At 46.2% G+C, this 22,389-nt stretch overlaps 2 protein-coding genes and 1 long non-coding RNA gene across 5 annotated transcripts in view; all 3 read left to right on the top strand.

Annotated features, from left to right (window-relative positions):
* LOC106028123 (uncharacterized) overlaps positions 1 to 7,384 on the top strand; it is a 40,817-nt gene extending 33,433 nt beyond the window's left edge. The window contains exons 4-6 of the long non-coding RNA XR_001201731.2: positions 3,099 to 3,180; positions 3,682 to 4,630; positions 6,819 to 7,384. This is a non-coding gene — a long non-coding RNA (uncharacterized LOC106028123). The remainder of the gene's footprint in view (positions 1 to 3,098; positions 3,181 to 3,681; positions 4,631 to 6,818) is intronic.
* Positions 7,385 to 11,226: 3,842 nt separating this feature from the next.
* Positions 11,227 to 17,800, top strand: Agrp (agouti related neuropeptide). Of its 2 annotated transcripts, none has more exons than XM_063246745.1 (5): positions 11,227 to 13,125; positions 16,409 to 16,516; positions 16,997 to 17,129; positions 17,285 to 17,370; positions 17,575 to 17,800. In XM_063246745.1, exons 2-5 carry the CDS (start codon positions 16,445 to 16,447, stop codon positions 17,755 to 17,757), a joined length of 474 nt encoding a protein of 157 aa, XP_063102815.1. In that variant the 5' UTR covers positions 11,227 to 13,125; positions 16,409 to 16,444; the 3' UTR covers positions 17,758 to 17,800. The 2 variants fall into 2 exon arrangements, with proteins under 2 accessions (XP_063102815.1, XP_063102816.1); XM_063246746.1 differs by having other exon boundaries at positions 16,376 to 16,516.
* A 652-nt stretch (positions 17,801 to 18,452) lies between these two features.
* The window catches only part of Atp6v0d1 (ATPase H+ transporting V0 subunit d1), a 44,120-nt gene continuing 40,183 nt past the window's right edge, over positions 18,453 to 22,389 (top strand). The window contains exon 1 of one of the 2 annotated variants that reach the window (XM_013154864.3): positions 18,453 to 18,720. In XM_013154864.3, coding sequence (XP_013010318.1) covers positions 18,591 to 18,720 — 130 coding nt within the window. In that variant the 5' untranslated portion in view covers positions 18,453 to 18,590. The remainder of the gene's footprint in view (positions 18,721 to 22,389) is intronic. The other variant, XM_003472019.5, reaches the window with a different exon arrangement.

The following is a 22,389-nucleotide window of genomic DNA, read 5'->3' as shown; positions in this document are numbered from 1 at the left end:
GAGAAAGAAAATACCTTTCTGCAGAAAGACTCATTAGATGGTGTTCTAGTGAGTCTTTAGTTTAGGTTGTGTTCTTATAATTCCCTGTTCTGCTTCCAGGTGAGAATTTACTTCAGTTCTAATACACAGTCAGTATTTTGTTCATCTGATGTTTATTAAAAAAGGAGGATCTATTTAAGACAAGGAAAATTCTGCAAATAAGAGGGGAGCTGAGAGCTATAAGCTGTTGATACAAACACCACCTGGACAATGGTGCAATAATTCTGTACTGGGCATGAAAGTGGGAGGCAGATGCCAGGGAGGAAGTTCAGCAGGACTGATGAAAGAATCCTCCCTAACTAGAGGGAAAGAATCTTGCAGGGCTACATGTAATTTGGACTGAACTGACTCTGAGCTGACTCCTTATGCATTCTTTGACTGCACCTGCCCACAGAAGGCGTCCCAAGTCTCTCTACCCAATACCATAAGTCTTTGCGCAGACCCTCACACACTAAAAATCTCTGGAGAGCTTCTTGGTGCTCCATTGAACAGTGCATCTATATCTTGTGAAATTTTAAGCATATCTCCAAGACTCAGAAAAAGGTAGTGGGGTCCAACAGACACCCATGCTCACTGGCATTCCCTTTGGGCTGTGAGTACATTTAGCTATTTTCATCCTGTGGAGGGGCTGGGTCATGAAGGATAAAAATAGATGGGTCAGCATCCTGATTCAGTGACACACACCTGTAATCCCAGCTACTCAGGAGGTTGAACAGGAAGAACATATGTTCTAGGCCAACCTGGGCAATTTAGTAATCCTTTCTCAAAATAAAAATAAAAAGGGTTGGGAATATAACGTAGCAGTCATAAGCTCAATTTCTTTCTTTTTTTTAAACCATCTATCCAATGTGAATAAGCTCAATTTCTAGTACTGCAAGGAGAAGGAGAAAAAGGAGGAAAAAAGAGGAGGAAGAAGAAAAGAAAAAAAAAAAGAGAGCTGCAGTTGTTGCTCAGTGGTAGACTGCATGCTTCACATATGTAACAGTGTAAGGGCATCCACTCCTCCCCTCCCCCCCAAAAAATAAAGAAAAGACCAGATTTCTTTCATCACAAAGATTTAGCTAGACAGAGGCAAATGGGGGACAGAATAGGCAGACAGATTTGCAAGAGGCTGTACCCAGGATGGCCCTGGTATGGCATCTGGGCAATGGGTGCAACCAGAGGACTAAAACAGAAGCCTCACAATGACAAAGTGAAAAATGCTTTTGGTGAGGAAAAGACTCCAGTGAAGTGTGTCTGTCTGTCTGTCTGTCTGTCTGTCTCTCCCCACTTAATCCTGTTCTGCACTGGAAATTGAACCAACGACCTTCACATGAGGTACATCCCCAGACTTCTCCCCTTTTTGAGACAGGATCTTGCTAACTTGCTAAACTGCCAAGCTTCCCAGGCTGAGCTTGAATTTGTGGTGATTCTCCTGCCTCAGCCTCCCAAATTCTGAGATTACAGGCATATGCTATCATGCCTAGCCTCTGTGACTCTTTTCAAGATGGCTCCTTGTGCATGCTTCGATGCCTCTTGGCCAATGTATAAACTCCAAATCTCCCTTTCCTAAACACTGTTTTCTGTAAACCCTCCTCCAAAAAGCCACTGGGAGGTTTTTTTTGCTCCATTAAAAGAGCCATGTCATCCCTCTTGAACAGACTTTTTCCACAGTTTCAGAGCAAGAGACTTTGTACTTCTCTTTGGGTATTGCCTTTGAATTATTGGCCATACTTACCCCCATTTTCTTTTCTTTTTTTATTTTAAAGATAGTAAAAATCCAACAAAACAAGACAGAAAAAGGCAATCAAAAACAATGCAGCAAAACTGGTATAGAACTTCAAAGCAGGATAGCAGGAAAACAGTAATAGCTACCATAGTATATCTTGTTATCTTCACAATAGTTGTCCCTTCTATCAGGCACACAAAATCAAACGAAAAACAAAACACACTAAAACCAATCAAAATAAAATATTGAATAAAGCAAAAACAATTAATCAGAACAAAGGAACCATGAAAACAATGTTTGACTTCAAAGACAAGATAGAAGAGAATCCCCTATATATATGTATTGCATACTATCATCCTCCCAAGAGATGCTCAGACCGTTGGTCCCAGGTCAGCATAATCAACCAAACAATATAAACATTTAATTGCTTTATGTACCTTAGTTACTATCAGCTGAGGCTATCTTTGGAACCATCTGGTTGCTTGAGCAGGGTGGAGAGAGGGGGTCAGCTCACAAGAGAAGCTCTCTGACTATTCTCTCCTTGGAGCATGCATGGCTTGCACAGCTTACCAGGAAGGCTGGCTAGTTGACTTATTGGGAAATGCTGACTTTTCTCCCTTACTCCCATTTTCCATGGCAAAGAGATTGGTTGCTTGGGAGTACAAAGACCCATCAATTTTTCTACCTACACAGATTTAAGGATGCCACAGGCAGTAAGATGGGTAGACAGATGGATCATAAAGAGTCCCATGTACTAATAGAGCCTCAAGAGTGCCCTAGTGACAAATGCCAACTGTGACCTAGGGTGAGAGCTCATACAGCAGCTGCTAGCACTGCCCCAGTCACTCAACTGGTGTTTGCCTTGTGCTAGAACCCCTATGTACCCCAAGCACAGGTAAGAAGCTGACAGGAGCCAGGCTGGGATTGAGTTGGGGTGAAGGCTCATGCAGCCCAGGGTTATTGTATCTCCTCTGGAGAAACAGCAACCAAGTCTGCAGGTTCTTCAACTTGCTGAGGCACATCCAACAGTATGTCATTCCTGTCCCTATGGTTGGATTCCCTGCTATGGTTACTTTCATAACTCAGCCACATGGTTTCTACTCTGGTGCTTCTACCTGATTTACACTTATATCCTGCTCCTCTTTAAACTGGCTTCTACACAGGAATAGTCCTGCATATTCTGAATTTCAACCAAATGAGCTTTCCCTGGAGAGACTGTGGCTGGCCCACTGCCTACAGATGAAGGCGTAAAGTCTCTGATATCTTCGGCTGATTGCAAGGAGGATGTAGTGAAAAGGGAGACCCTTTAAGCAGTAGTTCCCAACCATGAAGGTTTCATTTTTTATCCTAGGATCAATATACTGTTCCAGAAGTTACCATCAAGAGGAAGTGGGCTATCAAGCAAGAAGTAGAAGCCTAAGGAATAAGGGAAGGTAGGATCAGGCAGGGTCCCAAAGCTAGTTCTACCTTGTTTCCAAAGATTCCACAGACCTTGCAGCCAATTAGCTAGCTGAGAGTGGGGTGAGGGAGCTTCTGAGAGGTGAAGACTTAATCCTGGTCATCAACAATGCTGTGCTAGTGACAGTCTCATGCCTGGCAGACATGGAGATGGCAGCCAACATGCAGACCAACGTCAAGGGACCCCTTAGCTTCTTGGCCAGGTGAGTCACATCCCCTCCAGATGCTGGCCCATACTAGACACTGCCCTTGGGCTGCTGCTCGTCCTCCATTCCCAGAGACCTCAGGTAGGAGAGGGGACAAGGGCAGAGCCAGGGAGGAGAAGGATTCTGGTTCTAATTGCCCAGAACCTGCTCCCTGTTGAGCCATGTAGAACTTTTAGTAGGATGAAAATCTTATCAATTTTGTTGCTAGATGTTGAGAATATTAACTGCTAGACCATTTTCCTTCTTTTTTTACTCCCTTTCCTGCCCCAGGCCTTCGGTTTGCTGCTGAGGAAATCTTCTAGGATCCATTCTTGGAAAGAACCAAGTTGGACACAAGCTTCCATCTTCAACCTTTGCAGCATTGCCGGTTTTATGAAAAAAAATTCTGGGTTTGAATTACAGTGGCATCTTATCACTTGTAGTAAGATAGAGGACCTGGGGCTTTTGGCTGCATCTAAGACATCTCTGGGTTGGCTGCAGCCCTTCTCAGCTTATTCTTCCAGACTCTCCCGAACTCCTTGACCTGGTGCCAAACTCTGGCCTAATGTGAGAAAAGCATCCTATGGGCCAGCATTCACCCTGAATATTAGGATGGGTCATTCCAAGATAAGCCTCAAAGAAAATTATGAGGGTCAGTTTTCTGGTCCCTGTAGGGAGCGGTGCAACCACCCCATTGCTGCCTCCCCGCCTCCCTCTCCTATGGGCATATGATGCACCTGCCTACATTAACCATAATCCTCTCCTGCTTACATCACATACCCAGATGTGATGATGACCCATCAGAAACCACCCCGTAGCCTCTTCCTATCCCACCAGCCCACTCTTGGCCCATAAAGGATGCGACCACTTCCTGAATAAATGAGCCTTGATCGGATTCTCTCGACTTGCTTCAATCTCTTTGTCTCCCCCCTGTTTTATTTCATCCCCGTTCCCCCTCCAGGTATATACCCCACGGATTGATCCGTGGGCCGGATCAAGTGGCGCCCAGCGTGAGGGCTCCTGGCACGGGGGAGTCAACGAGGAAGCCATTCGAGAACGTCAGCTAAAAGTGGAAGCACATTGAATCAAGGACGGAGGCCTGCGCGGACGACTGCCCAATGTGCTGCCCGAGTCACAGTGAATGAATGGCAACTCCATTCCCTTTCCTGGACATGGGTCAAGCATTGAGCGAACATAAATTGTTCGTGAGAGGCCTTAGCAAGGCATTAAAGACAAGAGGGTAAGGGTTAGAACAAAAGAATTGTTGCAGTATTTTCAGTTTATCCATAAAGTTTGCCCTTGGTTCCCCCTAGAGGGCTCTATAGATACCAAGAGGTGGAAAAGAGTAGGAGATGCTCTAAAAGATTATTATAGGGTCTTCGGTCCTGAAAAGTTTCTGGTGACCACCTTTGCATACTGGAATTTAATCTCAGAGCTGCTGACCCAGCAGCATGCAGATCCTCAGATTGAGGAGACGGTCACACAAGATGAGGCTGCCCTGCGCGACTCCGCTAATTCTACCCCAAAACCGTCCTCAGAAAAATCTGAAGCCTCTGACCTCTCAGATGCAGAGGCTGACGACCTGTTAGAGGTCCTCCAAGATGGCGATCTGCCACCACTTCCCCCTGTTGGCATGATCAACAGGTTCCAAGATGGCGGCCCGCCACCCCCCCCCATGCCTCTGCGGCCAATTGGGGATTCATATAAGTCTTTATACCCCAACCTCTCTGACATTCAAGAGGTCGACTGGGAACAACTAACACAACAAGCCTCTACATGCCACCCTGACCCTGTTGCGGCAGCGGCTGCCATTAAGCCGCCCCCTGACTATGATGATGCACTTAGTGTCTGTCCTCAACCTTCTAACATGCTAGCGGAATTAGAACAAAGAAAAAGTGATCTTTTAAAACAGATACAGCTAGAAAAAGAATGCCAAAATCTTTCAACTCAATTGCAGGCCCTCCGAGCTACACAGCCTTATAGTGCCCCTAAGATGGCGCCTGCCTCTGGCAAGCCTTGTGGCTCCCTTAAAATGGCGCCTGCGCCCAGCTAGCTCAGTCGGTAGAGCATGAGACTGTTAATCTCAGGGTCGCGGGTTTGAGCCCCACATGAGATAATGCCACTTATTTTACAGCCATACTTACAATAAAAATGGCAGCAGCTGGAGGCGATTGGGGCCTCAACCCCTCTATATTGTGAAGCCCCATATATACCTCCTGCAAAGGTGAAATCAACAAGCTGGTCTGTTGGTATAAGAGGGCTCCAAGCCATGTCTCAGATGGTGGAGGTCCTCAAGACAAAATGAGAGAACTTTATGTTGAGAAAAAACTAAAAGAAATAGAAGACAGTCTATTCCCAAAGATCAATTACCACCCGTTAGCTCTCCCCAAATCACGGGGTGTGGATTTAGACACACAAACTTATGATATTCTTTCAGCTACTCACCATGTACTTAACCTCACTAACCCTGTGTTAGCGCAAGACTGCTGGTTGTGCACGGCTTAGGCACTCCTATGCCCTTAGCCATCCCCTTCAGCTCAACAATTGACCCCTCTCGTGATCCACATAATTTTACCTGTAGACCTTCCCAATCATTTCTAGTCCAGCCATTAATAACACCCAACATATCCATGACCTACCTACAGGGCTCTCTCCAAAATGATTCTACCATTATAGATATGGGCCATCTCCTGTCCACCGCCTGTGTTCAATTTGTCAATCATACAGGCCCCCTGTGCCCGCCGACAGGACACATTTTTGTCTGCGGTAATAATAGGGCCTATACCTATATTCCAGCCAACTGGACAGGTACATGCATAACTGCTTCCCTCCTGCCCGACATAGATATTGTCTCAGGTGACCAACCTGTCCTGGTGCCAATACTTGATTACATTGCTGGCCACCAAAAACAAGCGATAACACTGATCCCGCTTTTGGTGGGAATGGGCATCACTGGTGCTGAAGCCACGGGTACTGCTGGCCTCGCCATTGCCTTAGACTAATATACTGACCTGTCCAACCAGTTGTCTAAAGATGTTCAAGCCTTATCCTTTACGATAAAAACTCTCCAAAATCAATTAGACTCACTGGCAGAGGTCGTCTTATAAAACAGACGAGGGCTAGACCTGCTCACGGCAGAGCAGGGGGAAATCTGTCTTGCCTTACAGGAAAAATGTTGCTTCTATGTCAATCAGTCCGGTGTTGTGCGAGGCAAGCTCCAAGAAATAGAGGAATGGCTTCAACAGTGACGACAACAAATGGCTGCTAACTCCCTCTCCTTGATGTGTGTGTGTGTGGGGACTTTTCCCTTACCTAGCGCCCCTTTTGGGTCCCCTAGCTGCCCTGTTGCTTCTCCTTTCTGTGAGTCTTGTATTTTTCAGAGGATTATGATGCTCATTAATAACCAGATAGACGCGTTTATGGCAAAGCCCATTCAGGTACACTATCACCAGCTGGAGATGGCAGATCAACAAACCTACCGGGAAGGAATTCCCACGAGTGGTCCATATGATGATGCGACTTAACCACCCTGAGGCAATGGACAGGCAGCCAGAGACGGGCAACTAGGACATACATGTTACTCCATTGGCCACCCAAGACAGGCACAGGACAGACTGCTGTCCTGCAAGCTCATGACGGGTAAGGTCTGGTTGGGTTCATGTAATGAGGTTCCTTGACCTAAGACAGGCGCTGTCCTCACAGGGCCTTCCATACTCCTGATTAAATAATATAGAAAGGGAGGAGATGTAGGGAGCGGTGCGACCGCCCCATTGCTGCCTCCCCGCTTCCCTCTCCAATGGGCATATGATGCACCTGCCTACATTAACCATAATCCTCTCCTGCTTACGTCACATACCCGGACGTGACGATGACCCATCAGAAACCACCCCGTAGCCTATTCCTGTCCCACCAGCCCGCCCTTGGCCCATAAAGGATGTGACCACTTCCTGAATAAATGAGGCTTGATCGGATTCTCTCGACTTGCTTCAATCTCTCTTTGTCTCCCCCCTGTTTTATTTCATCCCCATTCCCCCTCCAGGTATATACCCCACGGATTGATCCGCGGGCCAAGATCAGGTCCCCAACACTATAGCCTTGCTGGAATCTGAGAACATCTGAGTTCTCAGAAAGTCTGACAAAGCTATATTGAATTCCATTTTTTAAGGGGTATCAATAGCAAGAGGAGCACATATTATCATTGGGTGAAGTTGCCCAAGATGGTTACCTAAGGGAGTTTGGAGGATCAAGTCCTGGGGTTCAGGCTCTAGATGGAAGAGGCACATAGTAAAACCTGGGGAACCAGTCCCTGAGGATGTGGGGAGCTCTGGAAAAAGGAGGGGTTGCTCCAGAAGAGATGATGAGTTGGAGGAGGGGCAGATCCTTACACAGGAATCTCTGGGGCATACACATAAGTGTCATCTCTTGAGCCTGAGTGACTGGTGGGTGGCATTCAGACCCTGAAGGTGTAGAGTTCAGTATCTGGACCCCCTCCAACTTTGGTTAATTCTGCAGAGTTGGCTGGTACCTGGTCTCCACATGATGAAGCAGTTCTAAAGGTTTCATTGCTTTACTAGATAACAGGTCACCACACATTATTCAGAGCAAGCTTGGAGAATGTAGCTCACTTGTTGCAATCAACCTGTAACTTAAGTAGGACTGTTGGCCTTCTCTTTCTCTCTTTTTTTTTCTTTCTTTCTTTCTTTCTTTTCTTTCTTTCTTTCTTTCTTTCTTTCTTTCTTTCTGTCTTTCTTTTGTATTCTCTTTCAAATATAGCTTCCTTTCTGTTGGCATTATTAGAGTCTTTGGCTGTCTCATTATTGGGTCTTTCTCCCTTTTCAAAGCAGCTTTCTGGTGATACTTGTTTTTTACTCATTAACTAGGGCTAGTTTTCAGGCTTACCAAAACTATGACTGCACAGTGCAAGAAAAAGGTACAGATGGAAGTGGTAAGTAAACTATTGGGTGTACAGAGTAGAATAAGTGTCAGATTCTAACTTAAAGCTCACCACTAGACTCAGCTGTAAAACTGAATATCAAGTTGCCACTCTAAAGCCCATCACCAGATAGTTTGTCACTTGCCACTCACTGATAGGGTTTTGATGTGATTCTGCAAGCAATTGATTTATTATGGTCTCTGTGCAGCCAAACTCTCTGCTAATATTGCCTTTGCAGATGCTTCATAGCACTGGCATCACCACTTCAGATCATCAGGCATTAGATTCTCCAAGGGGCACACAATGCACATCTCTCACGTATGTAGTTCACAGTTTGGTTCTTGTTCCTATGAGAACCTAATGCCACTGCTGATCGGACATGAGGTGGCAAGTTGAATGATGGAGTGCAGTTGTAAATATAGGTGAAACTTCTTGTATTTGCTCACTGCTTGCCTCCTGTTATGAAGCCTGGTTTATAATAGGCCATGGACAGGTATGATGACACATGACTGTAATCTCAGAATTCAGGAGGATGAGGCGGGAGGATCTTGAGTTCCAGGAGGATCTTGAGCCAGCCTGGACTACACAGCAAGTTCAAGACTAGCCTACATAGTGAGACTCAGTTTCAACAAACAAACAAGCAAACAAAATAAAAAAAAAATCATTTGTGGCAGCTGTGCCCAAACCAGGGAACTTATGATTTACAAAATCTTAGGAAGGCCAAATTGACAGTCTCATAATTTTCTAGGCTGGTCTTCTGCTGCTGGTATGAACATCACACTTTTGGAATCCACATATTTAAACACACTTGAAACAGGTTCACTGGCCCCTGTGCTATCCTGGGCCTGACCTCTTCAGTGTTCTCTGATGGAGCATCTACAGCTAGTGGCTACCTAAAAAATGCCCAGGCCTTTTCAAGCTCACTCTAGAGGTCAGTTACAAGTGCCAGGAGCTGGCTCTGTCCTCACAAATCTCAGGAGGCATGGGAGGGGACTACAGTAGATCTAGTCAAGTTTTCTCCAACTTCAGGTAAAGTTCTCTGAGGGGCTTCTGCCCTGCACTATAGTTCAGGGCTCTCATCCTACGGAGAATCACTCTCATCCAGGGTTGAATCATCAGGCCTTATTCCATTTCTCTTTTCCAAAACAATAAGAGGCTATACTTTCAAGAGTTAAAAACATGCCAAGAGATGGAGGTTCCCTTTGCCAACTCTCAGGCATAGGTTCGTTCTGGGTTTCCCGGGAAGACTCACGGAACTTTCGCTGTTACTTGATTTCAAAGAGGGCAAAAGTGGACTGAATTCTTAAGGCCTGGAACCAGGAAGCTGAGTGTGGGATAGTGGGGGTTAGGAGTTATGATGCTAGGAACCATGATACCCATTAGGATTTTCATCATAAACAACTGCAAAAACTGTCCTTGAAGTTACTTTTTCCTTTTCCTCTATCTTTATGAACTTACTTAAATACCTCTTCAGGGAACCCAAACTTTCCCAGAAGTCCTCAGCATTAGGCTCATGGGTCACAAATATATTCCACAGACACTATGAATCTTAGAGATTCCAAGAAAGTTAGTATGTTTGGCCAGTGCTCCAAATGAAACTGGAAATGGGCACTAGAAAGGCACCCAGATGTATTTGTCTCCCTAAGTGCTTACAAGGCCAGAGGTTTTAGAAACCAGGCATGGTGACATGTGCCTATGATCCTATTATAGACAGCTAAATTAGGTGGAAATATTACAGGCAGTCAGACAGGGCTAGGTCCTTTAGGGAGTCAGTGCAGAAGAGGAGAACACATTACAACTGTGGCTGGTGGTGCATCCATTGAGGCCAGGCCTCAAGATAAAGATGGAACAGTCAGGCCTACATGCCTTCCTGAGGGATAAGCAATATACTATAATTGGAATCAACAAAGTCTAGATAGACATCAGTCACCCAAATGGGTGAGCAGGACCTTTTGACTCATCTCTTCCAAAAATGGTCCTTGTTCTTTCCAAGTACACTTGCTATGTGATCTGCTTTCCCCTTGGATCAACATTACCTAAGCAGCTATACTTGTAATCTTATTGGTTGATTATAGTTTTGTTTTATGTTATACCCACCTTGTAATATTGTACCCACCTCATGATTTTGTTCTCTAAAACTTCCTCTGGAAAGTGGGGTCCATGGCAACCCACTTGGGTCTCTTCCTATTGATACTGGGGAATGAAACTTCCAACCTACTGTGTCCACGGAGTTCATGTTCTCTAAAATCGAAGAATGAATTTTAGGAACAATGGAAGTTAAGAGTAGATATATTTATTGAAAAGGAAGCTTCTGTCTGAGAGAGAGACAGAAGGGGTCCCGAGCGTGTTGCCAAAGACTCTGTCTTTTCCAAGGATTTTTATAGAGCAAAATCATAGGGAGACACGGGTTCAAGGTGGGGGAAAATTGGGAACTCACAAGGCAGATGGGAACCGATAAAGTGGGATATAACTATCGTTAGCCAATAAGATTAGTAGTTCAGGTAAAATTGATTAAATTGGGGACAAATAAGGAAGCAAGTCACGTAGAAGAAAGCAGACATCCTAAGAGAGCTGTGACTGTTCTCTAGGGAGCTGGAAAGGCGAAGTCTGGCTTCCTCAGAGTGATAGGGAACTATTTAGAATATCAGTCTTTAGGATGTGGATGCATTTGTTTGATCTTTTGTCTTGAGGCTTGGCCCACAGCAGGTATCTGTTGCCCCCACAGTTGCAAGGTATCTGGGCTTTAGCACTGGCTCCTTTGAGAACCTAGCCCTGTCTGCCTATAATCTTTCTAACCAACTCAGCTGCCTGCAACATTATCTGTCCAGAGCTGTCTCTCTTTCAGTAAAATTTCCTACTCAACTTCTGTTGTTGCTTAGAATTCATTCTTCAGTTTTGGGGAATACAAGCTTGGTGTATCTGACATCTAGCAAGTTGGGAGTTATTTTCCTTATATCATTTGGAGGTCCCCTATCAATCACAATACTTTGGGAGGCTGAGACAAGATGGTTACAAGGTTGAGCTCAAGCTGGGCAGTTTAATAAAACCCTGGTGTGTGTGTGTATATGTGTGTGTGTGTGTGTGTGTGTGTGTGTGTGTGTGTGTGTGTGTTTGAGACAGTCTTGCTATGTAGTCCAGGTTGGCCTTGAATTTGAGGTAACCCTCCTGCCTCAGCCTTCCAAGTGCTGGGATTACAGGCATGTGCCACCATGTACAGCTTGTGAGACCTTATCTTAGAATAAAAAAAACAAAAGGACTGAAGATATAGCTCAGTGTGAGGGCCTTAGATTCAGTACCCAGTACAGGAAAAAAAAAAGTATTACATCAAATCTCATCTGAAATCAGCCTTACTTTTGGACTTTTTCAGTTATCTGAGCCAATAAATTATTTTTATGAGAGTATAAATCAAGCTTTTCATTCATTGCAACCAATGTCACTCCTTTGATTCTGTTTTCTTAACAGGTCTCCCCTTGAATGGGGGCCTAACAATGGTCTTTGTTAGGGACTAACAAAGGTCTTTAAATCCAATGGTGGGAAACAACAGCCTCAGTACGTCCCTAGTGGAGAAGGCAAGGAGTACCTACCTCCCTTTGAGGATGGAGTTCTTTAATATATCTACATCATAAATTCTGAAATGTGGTTTATTGTTAGACATTCCATTATTTTATGAACCTCTAATAAAGAAAAATAACGTTCTTTTTTTTTTTTTTTTTTTTTGTCTTTTTCCTTTTTATCTACCAGGGATCGAACTCACGACTGCCTGCTTTCAAGAAGGCAGGCGCTTATGCCGCTGAGCTAAACCCCCAGCCCTGAAAAATAATGTTCTTAAAGTGCAACACAAAATTATCTTCTTTCTTTCATTCTTTTTTTCTTCCTTGCAATGCTAGGGATTAAACCTAGAGTGTACAAATTTTTTTTTTTTAATTTTATTTAAGGAGAAAAAAAACAGAAAAAGGGTACAAGTTATACAGAATTTCAGAAAAAATAAACAGTAGGAAATCACTAGTTAATGACATATTGTCATCTTAGAAATAGTTGTTCAAGTTACAAAATTAAAGCATATAGAGGGGACTTTCAAACAGTGAGACTGCAAACAGTTTTGTTCAATGATGGGTGTACAAATCTTAAAAGTGCAGATTAAAGAAAATGTATACTGTGTGCCCAATACTACCATGGGACAAAGTGACAACAGCAAGCTGGGGATACGAAATATAGTGCGTGAGGAAAAAGAAGAAGGGTGGGATTCATTCAGACTTCTCTGTCTTCATGCAGAGGTCCCTGGCACAAAGCGCACACCCTCTCCCCTTTCTCCTCCCTGGAGTTAGGCCCCACCCTCACTAGGTAGACACTGCACCCCTGAGTTCTCCCATATTTTTCAAGCAGAACATCCAGAATATTTTTTTTTTCTACAGCTACATTTGGGGGCCAAATCTAGAATATTTCTGAAGGTCATTCTGCTAAGATAATAGGAAATAAGGAGAGAGTTTTGCAAAAAGGAAGAGGACCAAGTAATGGAGAGGGGAGTGGAGGGAAGGGAAAACAGGAAGAACTGAGATGTGTTATGTACACGTTCCAACTCCCCATGAGTACTACATGTAGTACATTATGTACTACAAACATCTATTAATAAAAAATAAAAATTGAAATAAACATCAGGCTGGTTCCTGTCCAGTAAAATCACCTCAATCATTTACTGAGGAAACAGGCTCTAATGGGGCTCTTTTATAGACCTGGAAACACGCAACTGTTTACCAAGAAGGAAATGCTGGGATCAGCGATTGCATCTTAAGTTGCTAGAAAAGGTAAAAATAAAAATACAGGCTATTTATGAAAAAAAAATTAGGTTTTTAAGCTCGGTTTGGGAGGCTGAGAGTCCAAAAGACAATATAGATGCTAGCTACTCCAGTGATATCAAGTGACCACATCTCCAACAGGAAGGAGAGTGGTCTAGATGGGGCTGGGCTTGTTACTTTTTTTTTTTTTTTTTTATCTTTTCCATTTTTATGGGTACCGGGGATCAAACTCACTCATCCGCTCAGCCATCCCACCCGACCTGGAGAGGGAGGACTACCCTGCCCAACCTCCATCCGGGATGGGGTCCCGCTTCGGGACGCACCGTCTCCCGGTCCCGGGGATCTTTTCTGCCGTGACAGTCTGAAGCGCATCTGCCCCGGGGAGGGTGGACAGCCAGGCGCGGGGCCGAACTACTAGCTGACCTTGGTAGGGCCAATCTGGCACGGCCGCCACCACGCGCAGGTGAGGAGCCGCTGCCGCGTTCAGGAGCCTGGCCTGAGCCATGGGGTCTCGCGGATGCTGCTGCCTGACCTGGCTTGAGGATCCCCTCGGCCCCTGCAGCCTGGGCTCCAAGGACCCACTAGAACGCGGGGCTTCCTTTAGCTTTTGTCAGCCTCACAGATCTGCCCTGAGAGCACACTGTGTGCCAGGCGCCTGGCCAGCGAAGGGCTGAGAACAGATGCGGCCGACTTCCAGAGCCCAGAGAGCGTTGAGGAGGGTGTGGGGAGCAGGCGCCAGACACATGACTAAAGTGATTTCAGGTTGAGTCAAGTGCTCTAGTGATGAGATGGAGGGGTGGCCAGGGAGGGTCTGATTTTTTTTTTTTTTTGGTCTTTTTTATCGGTACCCAGGATCAAACTCACCGACTGCCTGCTTGCAAGGCAGGCGCTTATGCCGCTGAGCTAAATCCCCAGCCCCTGGGCTTGTTACTTTTACAACAACCCTCTGGGCAAGAACTCAAAGGGTCTCCAGAGAAGGTAGTTAGTTCCCCATGACCTAGGGACCTCCCACCTCTTAAAGAATCCTCCATCTCCCAATACTGCCACCCTGAGAAGTAAGATTTTTTAATTTTTTTTTATTTTTTGAGTGGGGGGAGGCTTTAATTAAAATTAAGATTTTAATCGCATGGCTTGGAAAGACACAATTAACCATATTCAAGCCATAACACCACGGAAAACAGAATATGATAGGCAGAAATTTTTAATTGTAATAGAATTGGTAAATCAAACCAACACAGATTTAACTACGCGTATACATATGCATAGGAAGCTACGACAAGAAACTCATTTTAGTGGGTAGGATAGTTGGGTGACACTGCACTGAAAGGGCCAAAGTGGGTTGAAGTGGGAAATAATATAAACAAATGTTTATTTCCTCCTCTGGATGATTCTATTTGACTTTATGACTGATGTGAGTGATTTTGGTCTCCTATGGATACAGTTTGAGTCAATACACACAACATCTGACAGTAGCGGTTAACAGTAGCTACAGATGTTGGAGGAGGACCAAGTAATGGAGGGGGGAGTACTGAGATGAGTACTGAGAGGGCTGGTTGACTCACTGGTGGAACCAACTCTGAGGAGCGCTTGGGTGGGGGTAATTGTCTCCTCATCTCCAGACAGCAGAAATGAGTCTGTTGATTGTGGACTAGGATGGGGCACTTGAGTGAACCAAGTATGGGGAAGAGCATGGGTTAAGCAGTAAAATTAGTTAGCATAGTAAACAGTACACCAGTTAGGAGATCAAGGAATTTATACTGTCCCTTGCCTGTCACTCCTCAAGTTCTATCCAAATTTCATGATGAAGGTCTCCCTCCCCACTTTCAGGAAGCCTTTCTTAATCAACTTCCTCCCCATCTGCAGGCGAGGTAAATTATCATTATTTTTTGTAGTACTAGGGGTTAAATATGAGGAGCACTGAACTACATTTCCAGTCCTTTTTATTTATTTATTTTTAAAATTTTGAGATAGGGCCTCATTAAGTTGCCTGGGGTTGGTCTTAAACTTGTGAGCCTCCTGCCTCAACCTTCCAAGTAGCTAAGACTACAAGTGTGCAACACTGTGTTTGGCTGTCATCATGTTCTGATGATTGGTTTTCTTGCCTGTCTTCTCCACTGGACCTGAACAGGGTAATGGGCTGCCCCTGTGAGTGACCTAACCCCTGTCTGCCAATACCTGTGGGGCAGATACACTTGTGTGCATGTGTCCAGATGAGGACAACCGAGCACTGGAGTAGGAGGCTGCCTTGGACCAGATCTGAAAAGATATCCTTAGGATGAGTACTGAGAAGGCCCAGAGTCCCTATCTCAACTCCCCAGAGCACCTTTCCAACCCACATGCAATCCTTGCTTCCTCTGTCTTTAGCCAGAATCTCTAGGGATAGGGCCCAGGATATAAGGATTTGGGAAAGTGCCTCATATACAAGTACACATACAAGGTCCTTTCCTGAGCTCCAAGTGACTCAACCAGGATGGAAGCACAACTGAGGGCCTGATATCTTCATGCTGTGTCTCTCTAGAGAAAAGGAAGTCTTGAAGTGGGCCTGAGGTACAGCCTCTGGGAAATGTTAATGCCAGGGCCAGAGAGGCCTCAACACTAGGTCTGCTTTGGGTGAGGATCACTAAACTGTCACCACCATTCTTAGGGAGATAAGGGGTCTGGACTTTTGCTGGATGTCCTAAGGAGAGCTTTCCTGATTCTTTGGTGTCATCCCTTACATACATACCCAGGCAGTTATAAATAACCTTTTGAAAACCAAAAATTGTTATTTTGAGCCAATCTTGAGAGAGTGCAATGGCAGCCGGATCCCAGAATGGACACTAGTGCTTGTCGGTGGAAGAAGCTTGCCACAAGCTCACCCTGTGCAGAGTGCCTCCTGGTGAGGCACTTCCCCCATACAAGGGAAGGCAGGGACAACTGGGGACCTGTGTGTCCTTTCCCAGCCACAAATGGGTAGTTCTCATTGCAGATTTGTGCTGATTGATACCAATCACAGGCAGAAGCCTGACAATACATGGTGGAAGGAATAGCCATTAGCACTAATGAGGCAGGCGGCCTGAAAGCTTTTTACCCTGAAGCTGCTTGGCCACCCAGGGAACAGTCCGTTCTACTTTCTCAGTTTCTAGGAAACTGAGGTGAAAAAGGAGCTGGGGGAACAGGAAAGGGGTGGGGGGTCTTAGAGGAGCCAGAAGAAAGAAAAGGGAGGGGAAGCAGGACCAGGAATGCAGTCAGAGAGTCAGGAGAGCCTATTTTTGGCTAGGTGGGCATCTTCCTCACTCCTCTTTCTCCAAAGAAATCCCACAACAGTCACTGGTCCATCACCCCTTCAATGTCGCAACATGGCACCTGCTTGACCCAAGTTCCTGGAAGCAAAGGAAACAGCATCCCACACAGGACCCAAGTAAGCATTTCCGGGGCTAGAAATTAAATTAAGCTCCCAGGGCCGCTAGCCTTGTTATTGTTAATGGCTCCAGCCTGGTCCAAGCTCTGAGTTTGGGTTCTGGGGAAATTTAGGGGGCCTAGAACCCAAACTTTAATTGGCTGCTTGAGGACTCATTCCAGAGGGAGATAAGCACCCTCTAATAGAGCACCCAAAGGTTCAGGCTCCAGGGATTGAAGCCTGAACTGTGTGCCCCCACTCTCCAGTGAGGGCCCCTCATGTGTGGCTGCAGAGAGCAGTCACGTGTGGGTCTTTCACTAGACTCTGCCATATAAGTGGGGGCACAGGTTGCCAGGAACTCTCTAGGCAAGCACAGGCAAGCAGAGGTAAGTCCTCGGGTTGGGCAGGGACTTTTACTCTGGGTGGGTGTGCTCTTTGGGCACCTAGAGGGTATTCCAAGGATGAGGAGGGTCTAAATGGTGGGTTTTCCTGCTGAGCCAGACCATGCTGAACACAGTGCTGCTGAGTTGTGCCCTGCTGCTGGCATTGCCTGTAACACAGGGGGCCCAGATGGGGTTGGCCCCCCTGGAGGGCATCAGAAGGCCTGACCAGGTTCTGTTCCCAGACTTTCCAGGTGAGTATGGGCAGGAGTGGGGCTGGGTGGGGCCTGGACACTCACTGGCTACAAACTTGCCTGCCTGGTATAAACCCTCCTTCCCCCTTCACACTCTACTCCTGGGAGATGGGTAATTTGTACATGGAGGGTCCTGCTCACATCCCCTGCCCCAGGCCTAGGCCAGCATGTTCCGCTGAAGAGGACAACTGCAGAACAAGCAGAAGAGGCTCTGCTGCAGAAGGCTGAAGCTTTGGCAGAGGTAAATGCTCAGGGAAACGGGTGAAGCGTCAGGCAGGGGCATTTAGTACCACTCTTCCCACCTCCAGTCTCCCTTTTGGGGGGGGGGGGGGGGAGTCGTGACGGCAGACCAGGCTGTACTACCATTCTCAATGGATTGAAGATTAGGTCCCAGAACTTGCCTTTGGAGGCCTGTGCTCACATTCATGCTTTCCTGCCAATGCAGGTGCTAGACCCGCAGAACCGCGAGCCCCGCACCCCACGCCGCTGTGTAAGGCTGCAGGAGTCCTGCCTGGGGCAGCAGGTGCCGTGTTGCGACCCGTGCGCTACATGCTACTGCCGTTTCTTCAACGCTTTCTGCTACTGCCGCAAGCTGGGTACTGCTACAAACCCTTGCAGCCGCACCTAACAGGTCGACATCTGGACAGAGACAGGCGAACGCGAATAAAGGATGGGACCAATTCAAAGGTTGTGGTTCTTTCGAACGTGGGGGTCTGGGTTCATGAAAGAGGTAGGGGTTGTCACTAACCTAAGACATCGCACACACCCTTACCCCAGGGCCTGTTATCGTTATCTGAGCCAGATACTTGCGCGCTTTTAGGGTACCAGGGACCTTTGGGGGAAGCAAAAGAAAGTCGCACTCCAACCTTGGAGAATCTTGTGCAACAATCCAGTGAAAGCTGGACGCGGCAAGGCGCCAGACTGCTAGCAAATATGCATTAGGCTCCAAGGTCTGCGGACAGCTAATTGTGACCTTCAGCAAAGTCCACTCCTCACTTTATCTCAGTTCCCCTTTAAGAAGAGTCTGGTTCAGCAGTGTGGAACCTTTGCAAGGATAAGAAGCCCTCCCAGTTTCACCTTTACCTCGCAGACCCTGCAGTGCTAGGTGCACCTTAACCCGGGAAAACAAGAGGGCTCCTATCTAATTCTGTAGTCAATGGCGACCCCATGCGGCGGCCCTCGGACATTCAAGTAACTGTACGAATCCGGGAGCCAGAGGGCCGCCTCCGCTGCGCGCGCAGGCGCCACAGGCGCCATAGAGTGTCTGCCGCTCACACCCGCGCAGTTCCTACGCCTGAAACCACCCGGAAGCCGGACGCGGCTCGGTTGGGTCACGTGAGGCACTTGTGCGTCACCTGACGCACTTGACAGCCAGTTGCCGACGACGCGTCAGCTGATTTTGGAGTCGCGTTGAGTGCCGGCCTGTTGGGGCTCTTCGGTCCTGCCGCCCCTGCTGCAGCCATGTCGTTCTTCCCGGAGCTATACTTCAACGTAGACAATGGCTACTTGGAGGGACTGGTGCGCGGCCTCAAAGCCGGGGTGCTCAGCCAGGCTGACTACCTCAACCTGGTGCAGTGCGAAACGCTGGAGGGTGAGCGGCGGGCCGGGGATGAGGGGCCATGAATGACTGGTATAGAGCCCGCCCTGGGCCTGGAGTCCCGAAGCAGGGGTGGGGTGGCCTTGAAGAGCCTGAGAGGCCTCACTGGGGAAGCGGGAGCTGAGGGCGGGAGTGCGAGATGGGGATCTACGTAGAGCTGCGGCTCGGCGCCTGTGCAGGCACAAACAAGGCTGGAACCGCAGTGGTTCGTCTTTCTAGGACTGCCTCTTCCCCCTGTTGTGCTCGTCACGTAATTTGGAAGGAGAATGCCTCTTGGGAGTGGTTGTGGCCGATATGAAGAGTGCCCATACAAGCCTCTTTACCCAGGTGTGGCCAGAGCTGTGCGGTGGCAACGCTTAGGAGAGCTAAGCCGGGAAAGCTCCCCTCCCCACATTGTCTTCTCGGTGACTGAAAGTTCCTGGGAAATTGCTGGGCTGAATTTGCGAACTGAACCGCTGGCTGGGTAGATTTCCTAAGGAGTTTGGGAAAACAAGGGGATGACTGTTCATGCACATTTGGCTAAAATTCAACTCTTCAGCCAGCGAGGGGAGGGGACGCTGTTTTTGGAACAAGAATTCTTTTTTTTTTTTTTTTGTCTTTTTCCTTTTTATCGGTACTGGGGATCGAACTCACGACTGCCTACTTTCAAAGCAGGCACTTATGCCGCTGAACTAAACTCCAGCCCCTGAAACAGGAATTCTTACCCAAGAGTAGCAAAAGGCCGAGTTCCCTTTTTCTCTCAGCACATAGCTCCAAAATGAGAGTGGCACGTTGGACTTGCAACAGATGGACTGAGTTAGAGATGTTCCTGTTTCTAGATTTTCCCCTAGGGTGAAATTTCTATCCCTGATCCCTAAATGATACCTCTGAGCCAGGTGCTTATTACTGGAAAGGGAAGATAACTAGATGATTTAGTTATCTCCAGATAACTGGAGAAAGTGTTCTCATGATAAACTTTAGAGGTTAAGTCTTGGTGGTGCTGGGCTGTAATCCCAGCCACTCAGGAAGCTGAGGCAGGACCGTGGCAAGTTGGAGACCAACAAGGGAATTTAGGGAGATGGTCTTAAAATAAAATAGAGCTAGGGATGTAGCGTAGTAATAGAGCAATTGTCTAGTAGGTATAGGGCTTTGGATTGAATCCCTGGTAAAGTACAATAATTGTACATTTCATTATTTAAACATCAACCTGTGGGGGCTGGGGATTTAGCTCAGCAGCATAAGTGCCTGCCTTGCAAGCAGGCAGTCGTGAGTTCGATCCCTGGTACCGATAAAAAATGAAAAAAAAAAAGACAAAACAAAACATAAACCTGTGAGAAAAGTTGTTCACCCTTCAGTGCAGATGGGGAAGAAGAGAGCACTTCAGGATGCTGGGTACTTAATGTGAATTTTATGGACGAACTGGGACTTGGAGAACATATTTATTGGTTAAATGTAAAGGTGAATACCACTGATGGTTAACTGGCATTCATTTGACTTCTTTTCTGGCTGTCTTTACTCCTGATGCTGCCTCCTGCCTGTAGAACTTCGAGGAGCACATGCATCCCATCTTCCTCTGTCGTCCTCCATAAACATGCTAGGCCATTCTTCTTACAACGTTTCTCAGAACCTGGACCCCCCCTCATGGAACCATGTACAGACCTTTGGCTAGGCATTCAGGGATCCTTTGCTCTTTCACATATACTCCTGTCCATTACCCAAGCCATCGCCCAGTAGGTGGTGTACATGGTGTTGTGGAACTTTGCATTCAAGAAAACCTGGGTTTGCACTCCAACCATGCCAATTACTGGATTACTTTAGACAAGTTATTTAACACTTTGGAGCCTTGGGTTGTGCATCTGGTGTATTAATAGCCTCATAAAGATTGTGAGACACCAGCAAGCTATTGTATGTGAAACAGCACTGAAAAAACAGTGATCTTTAATGGCAAAGTAGGCACTCAGTGAACATTATTTCATGTTTTCCGTATTATTTCAATGCTGTTTGCTATGCTTCCTTGTTTTCATGAAGCATAGCCCCTGTATCAGCTCATTTTAGAGGCTGTGGTCATGCTAGACCAGAATGTTGCTCCCTCTACTCACAACTCCCTGTGGCATTTGTCAGTAGTAATTTCCAAGTGACACAGAATTTGAGATTCTTGAGACCTTGTGTTCTGGAGGTGCTCTGGACTTTCAGGAGGTGGGAAAAACCAAAAAACCAGGATCAGACCAGCAACTCCATTTATCCTTCACAGAAAAGGCTTGTTTTTTTTTTTTTTTTTTTGTTTTGTTTTGTTTTGTTTTTTTTGCTTCTGAAGGTGATACTAGAGGGCTGGCCTCAAGACCACTGTTACTGGGTATTCTTGTCTCCTCAAGGAGGAAAGGTGACTAGGAAGACTGTGGTCCTTTGAGAGAGCTTTAGGTGTGTGCTGGGGTGATAAAATTTCTAGTAACGTTTCAGGTGTTGGACACTAAAAAGAACAGGACATTGGGCAGAGGGTATTTGTTTGTGAAAGGCAAGTGTAGGATTCTGTGTTCTTTCCTTCAGCAGGGCAGCTGCCCACTGAGTACTGTCCTTTTTTTTTTTTTTTTTTTTGTCTTTTTCCTTTTTATCGGTACCGAGGATTGAACTCATGACTGCCTGCTTGCAAGGCAGGCACTTATGCCGCTGAGCTAAATCCCCAGCCCCTGAGCGCTGTCTTTTGCCAGAATGATCTCTCTTAGGGTCTCTGAAGCACATGTAGCCTTTAGTGTGCATTTTGCTGAGTTCTTTTTAAGACCCTGGAAAGGGCATTCCCCTTTGATGAACTAAGGGGCCATAGTTGGGTAGTCACAAAGGCTCTTAACAGTGCTGACATTTTTCTGGATGTGTTGAATACCTTCTAGAAGCTGAGTCTTGTGCTAAGAATTTGAAGGAGAAGAGGTGAATTGAGATGTATGAAGAAAAATCATAGTGCAGTACATTAATTCACCTGTTTTATGCCAATAGGGACTAAAAGAAATTTTTTTTGTAACTGAAAATCAAATTCAGGACCTTGTGCTTGCCAGGCAGGCATTGCACCACTGAGCTATATTTATGGCCCTTTGGTTTGTTTCTGGGACAGGATCTTGCAGTGTAGTCTAAGCTAGCCTTAAACTTGCTAAGTAACTCAGGCTGGCTTGAACTCTTGGTGATCTTCTAGGCTCAGTATCTTTAGTGGTAGAATTACAGGTGTGTACCACACATAACTGGATGAACTTTGTTGAATGATACTCTGTTGTGGTGGGTGTCAGCAGGGCAGGGGAAGACCTTAATAGATCAGTTTAACATAATAGTATTTACAAATGTAGGCTTGCTTCCTGATGTCCCTGTGTCTGTGAGGTATATAACTTCTGAATCCTAACTTTTCATTATCTGTGAAGTGATTTTACTAATAGAATTTACCTTGTAGGCTAGTTACTGTAATTAAATAAGATGTTGCACATAAAGTACAGGATCAGTTCATTTTGCTGTTGCCAGTAACACAGTACCACAGATGGAGTGAAATACATAGAAAAGCAGTTTATATTAGCTTATGGTTCTGGTGATGGTTTTCTTGCTGTCAGAGCCCAGAGGTGATGATGGGCATTACATGGCAAGAGACAGGGAGCATGGATGTATGTGTGTGTGTGTGTACATATTTGCCCATGCATATATGCCTAGAGATAT

The sequence above is a fragment of the Cavia porcellus genome, unplaced genomic scaffold, assembly GCF_034190915.1.
Source record: "Cavia porcellus strain 051 isolate PalLab524CR breed Dunkin Hartley unplaced genomic scaffold, mCavPor4.1 scaffold_4, whole genome shotgun sequence".
Taxonomy (NCBI): Eukaryota; Metazoa; Chordata; class Mammalia; order Rodentia; family Caviidae; genus Cavia; species Cavia porcellus.
This window is presented reverse-complemented; position numbering and strand designations above follow the sequence as displayed.

What these genes read in the sequence shown, in the direction of transcription:
- Agrp (XM_063246745.1), top strand. Translation starts at nt 16,445, where the DNA reads ATGTCGCAACATGGCACCTGCTTGACCCAAGTTCCTGGAAGCAAAGGA. An exon ending in GCATCCCACACAGGACCCAA is followed by an intron (nt 16,517 to 16,996) that starts GTAAGCATTTCC and finishes CTGCTGAGCCAG; the next exon opens with ACCATGCTGAACACAGTGCT. An exon ending in TCTGTTCCCAGACTTTCCAG is followed by an intron (nt 17,130 to 17,284) that starts GTGAGTATGGGC and finishes CCCCTGCCCCAG; the next exon opens with GCCTAGGCCAGCATGTTCCG.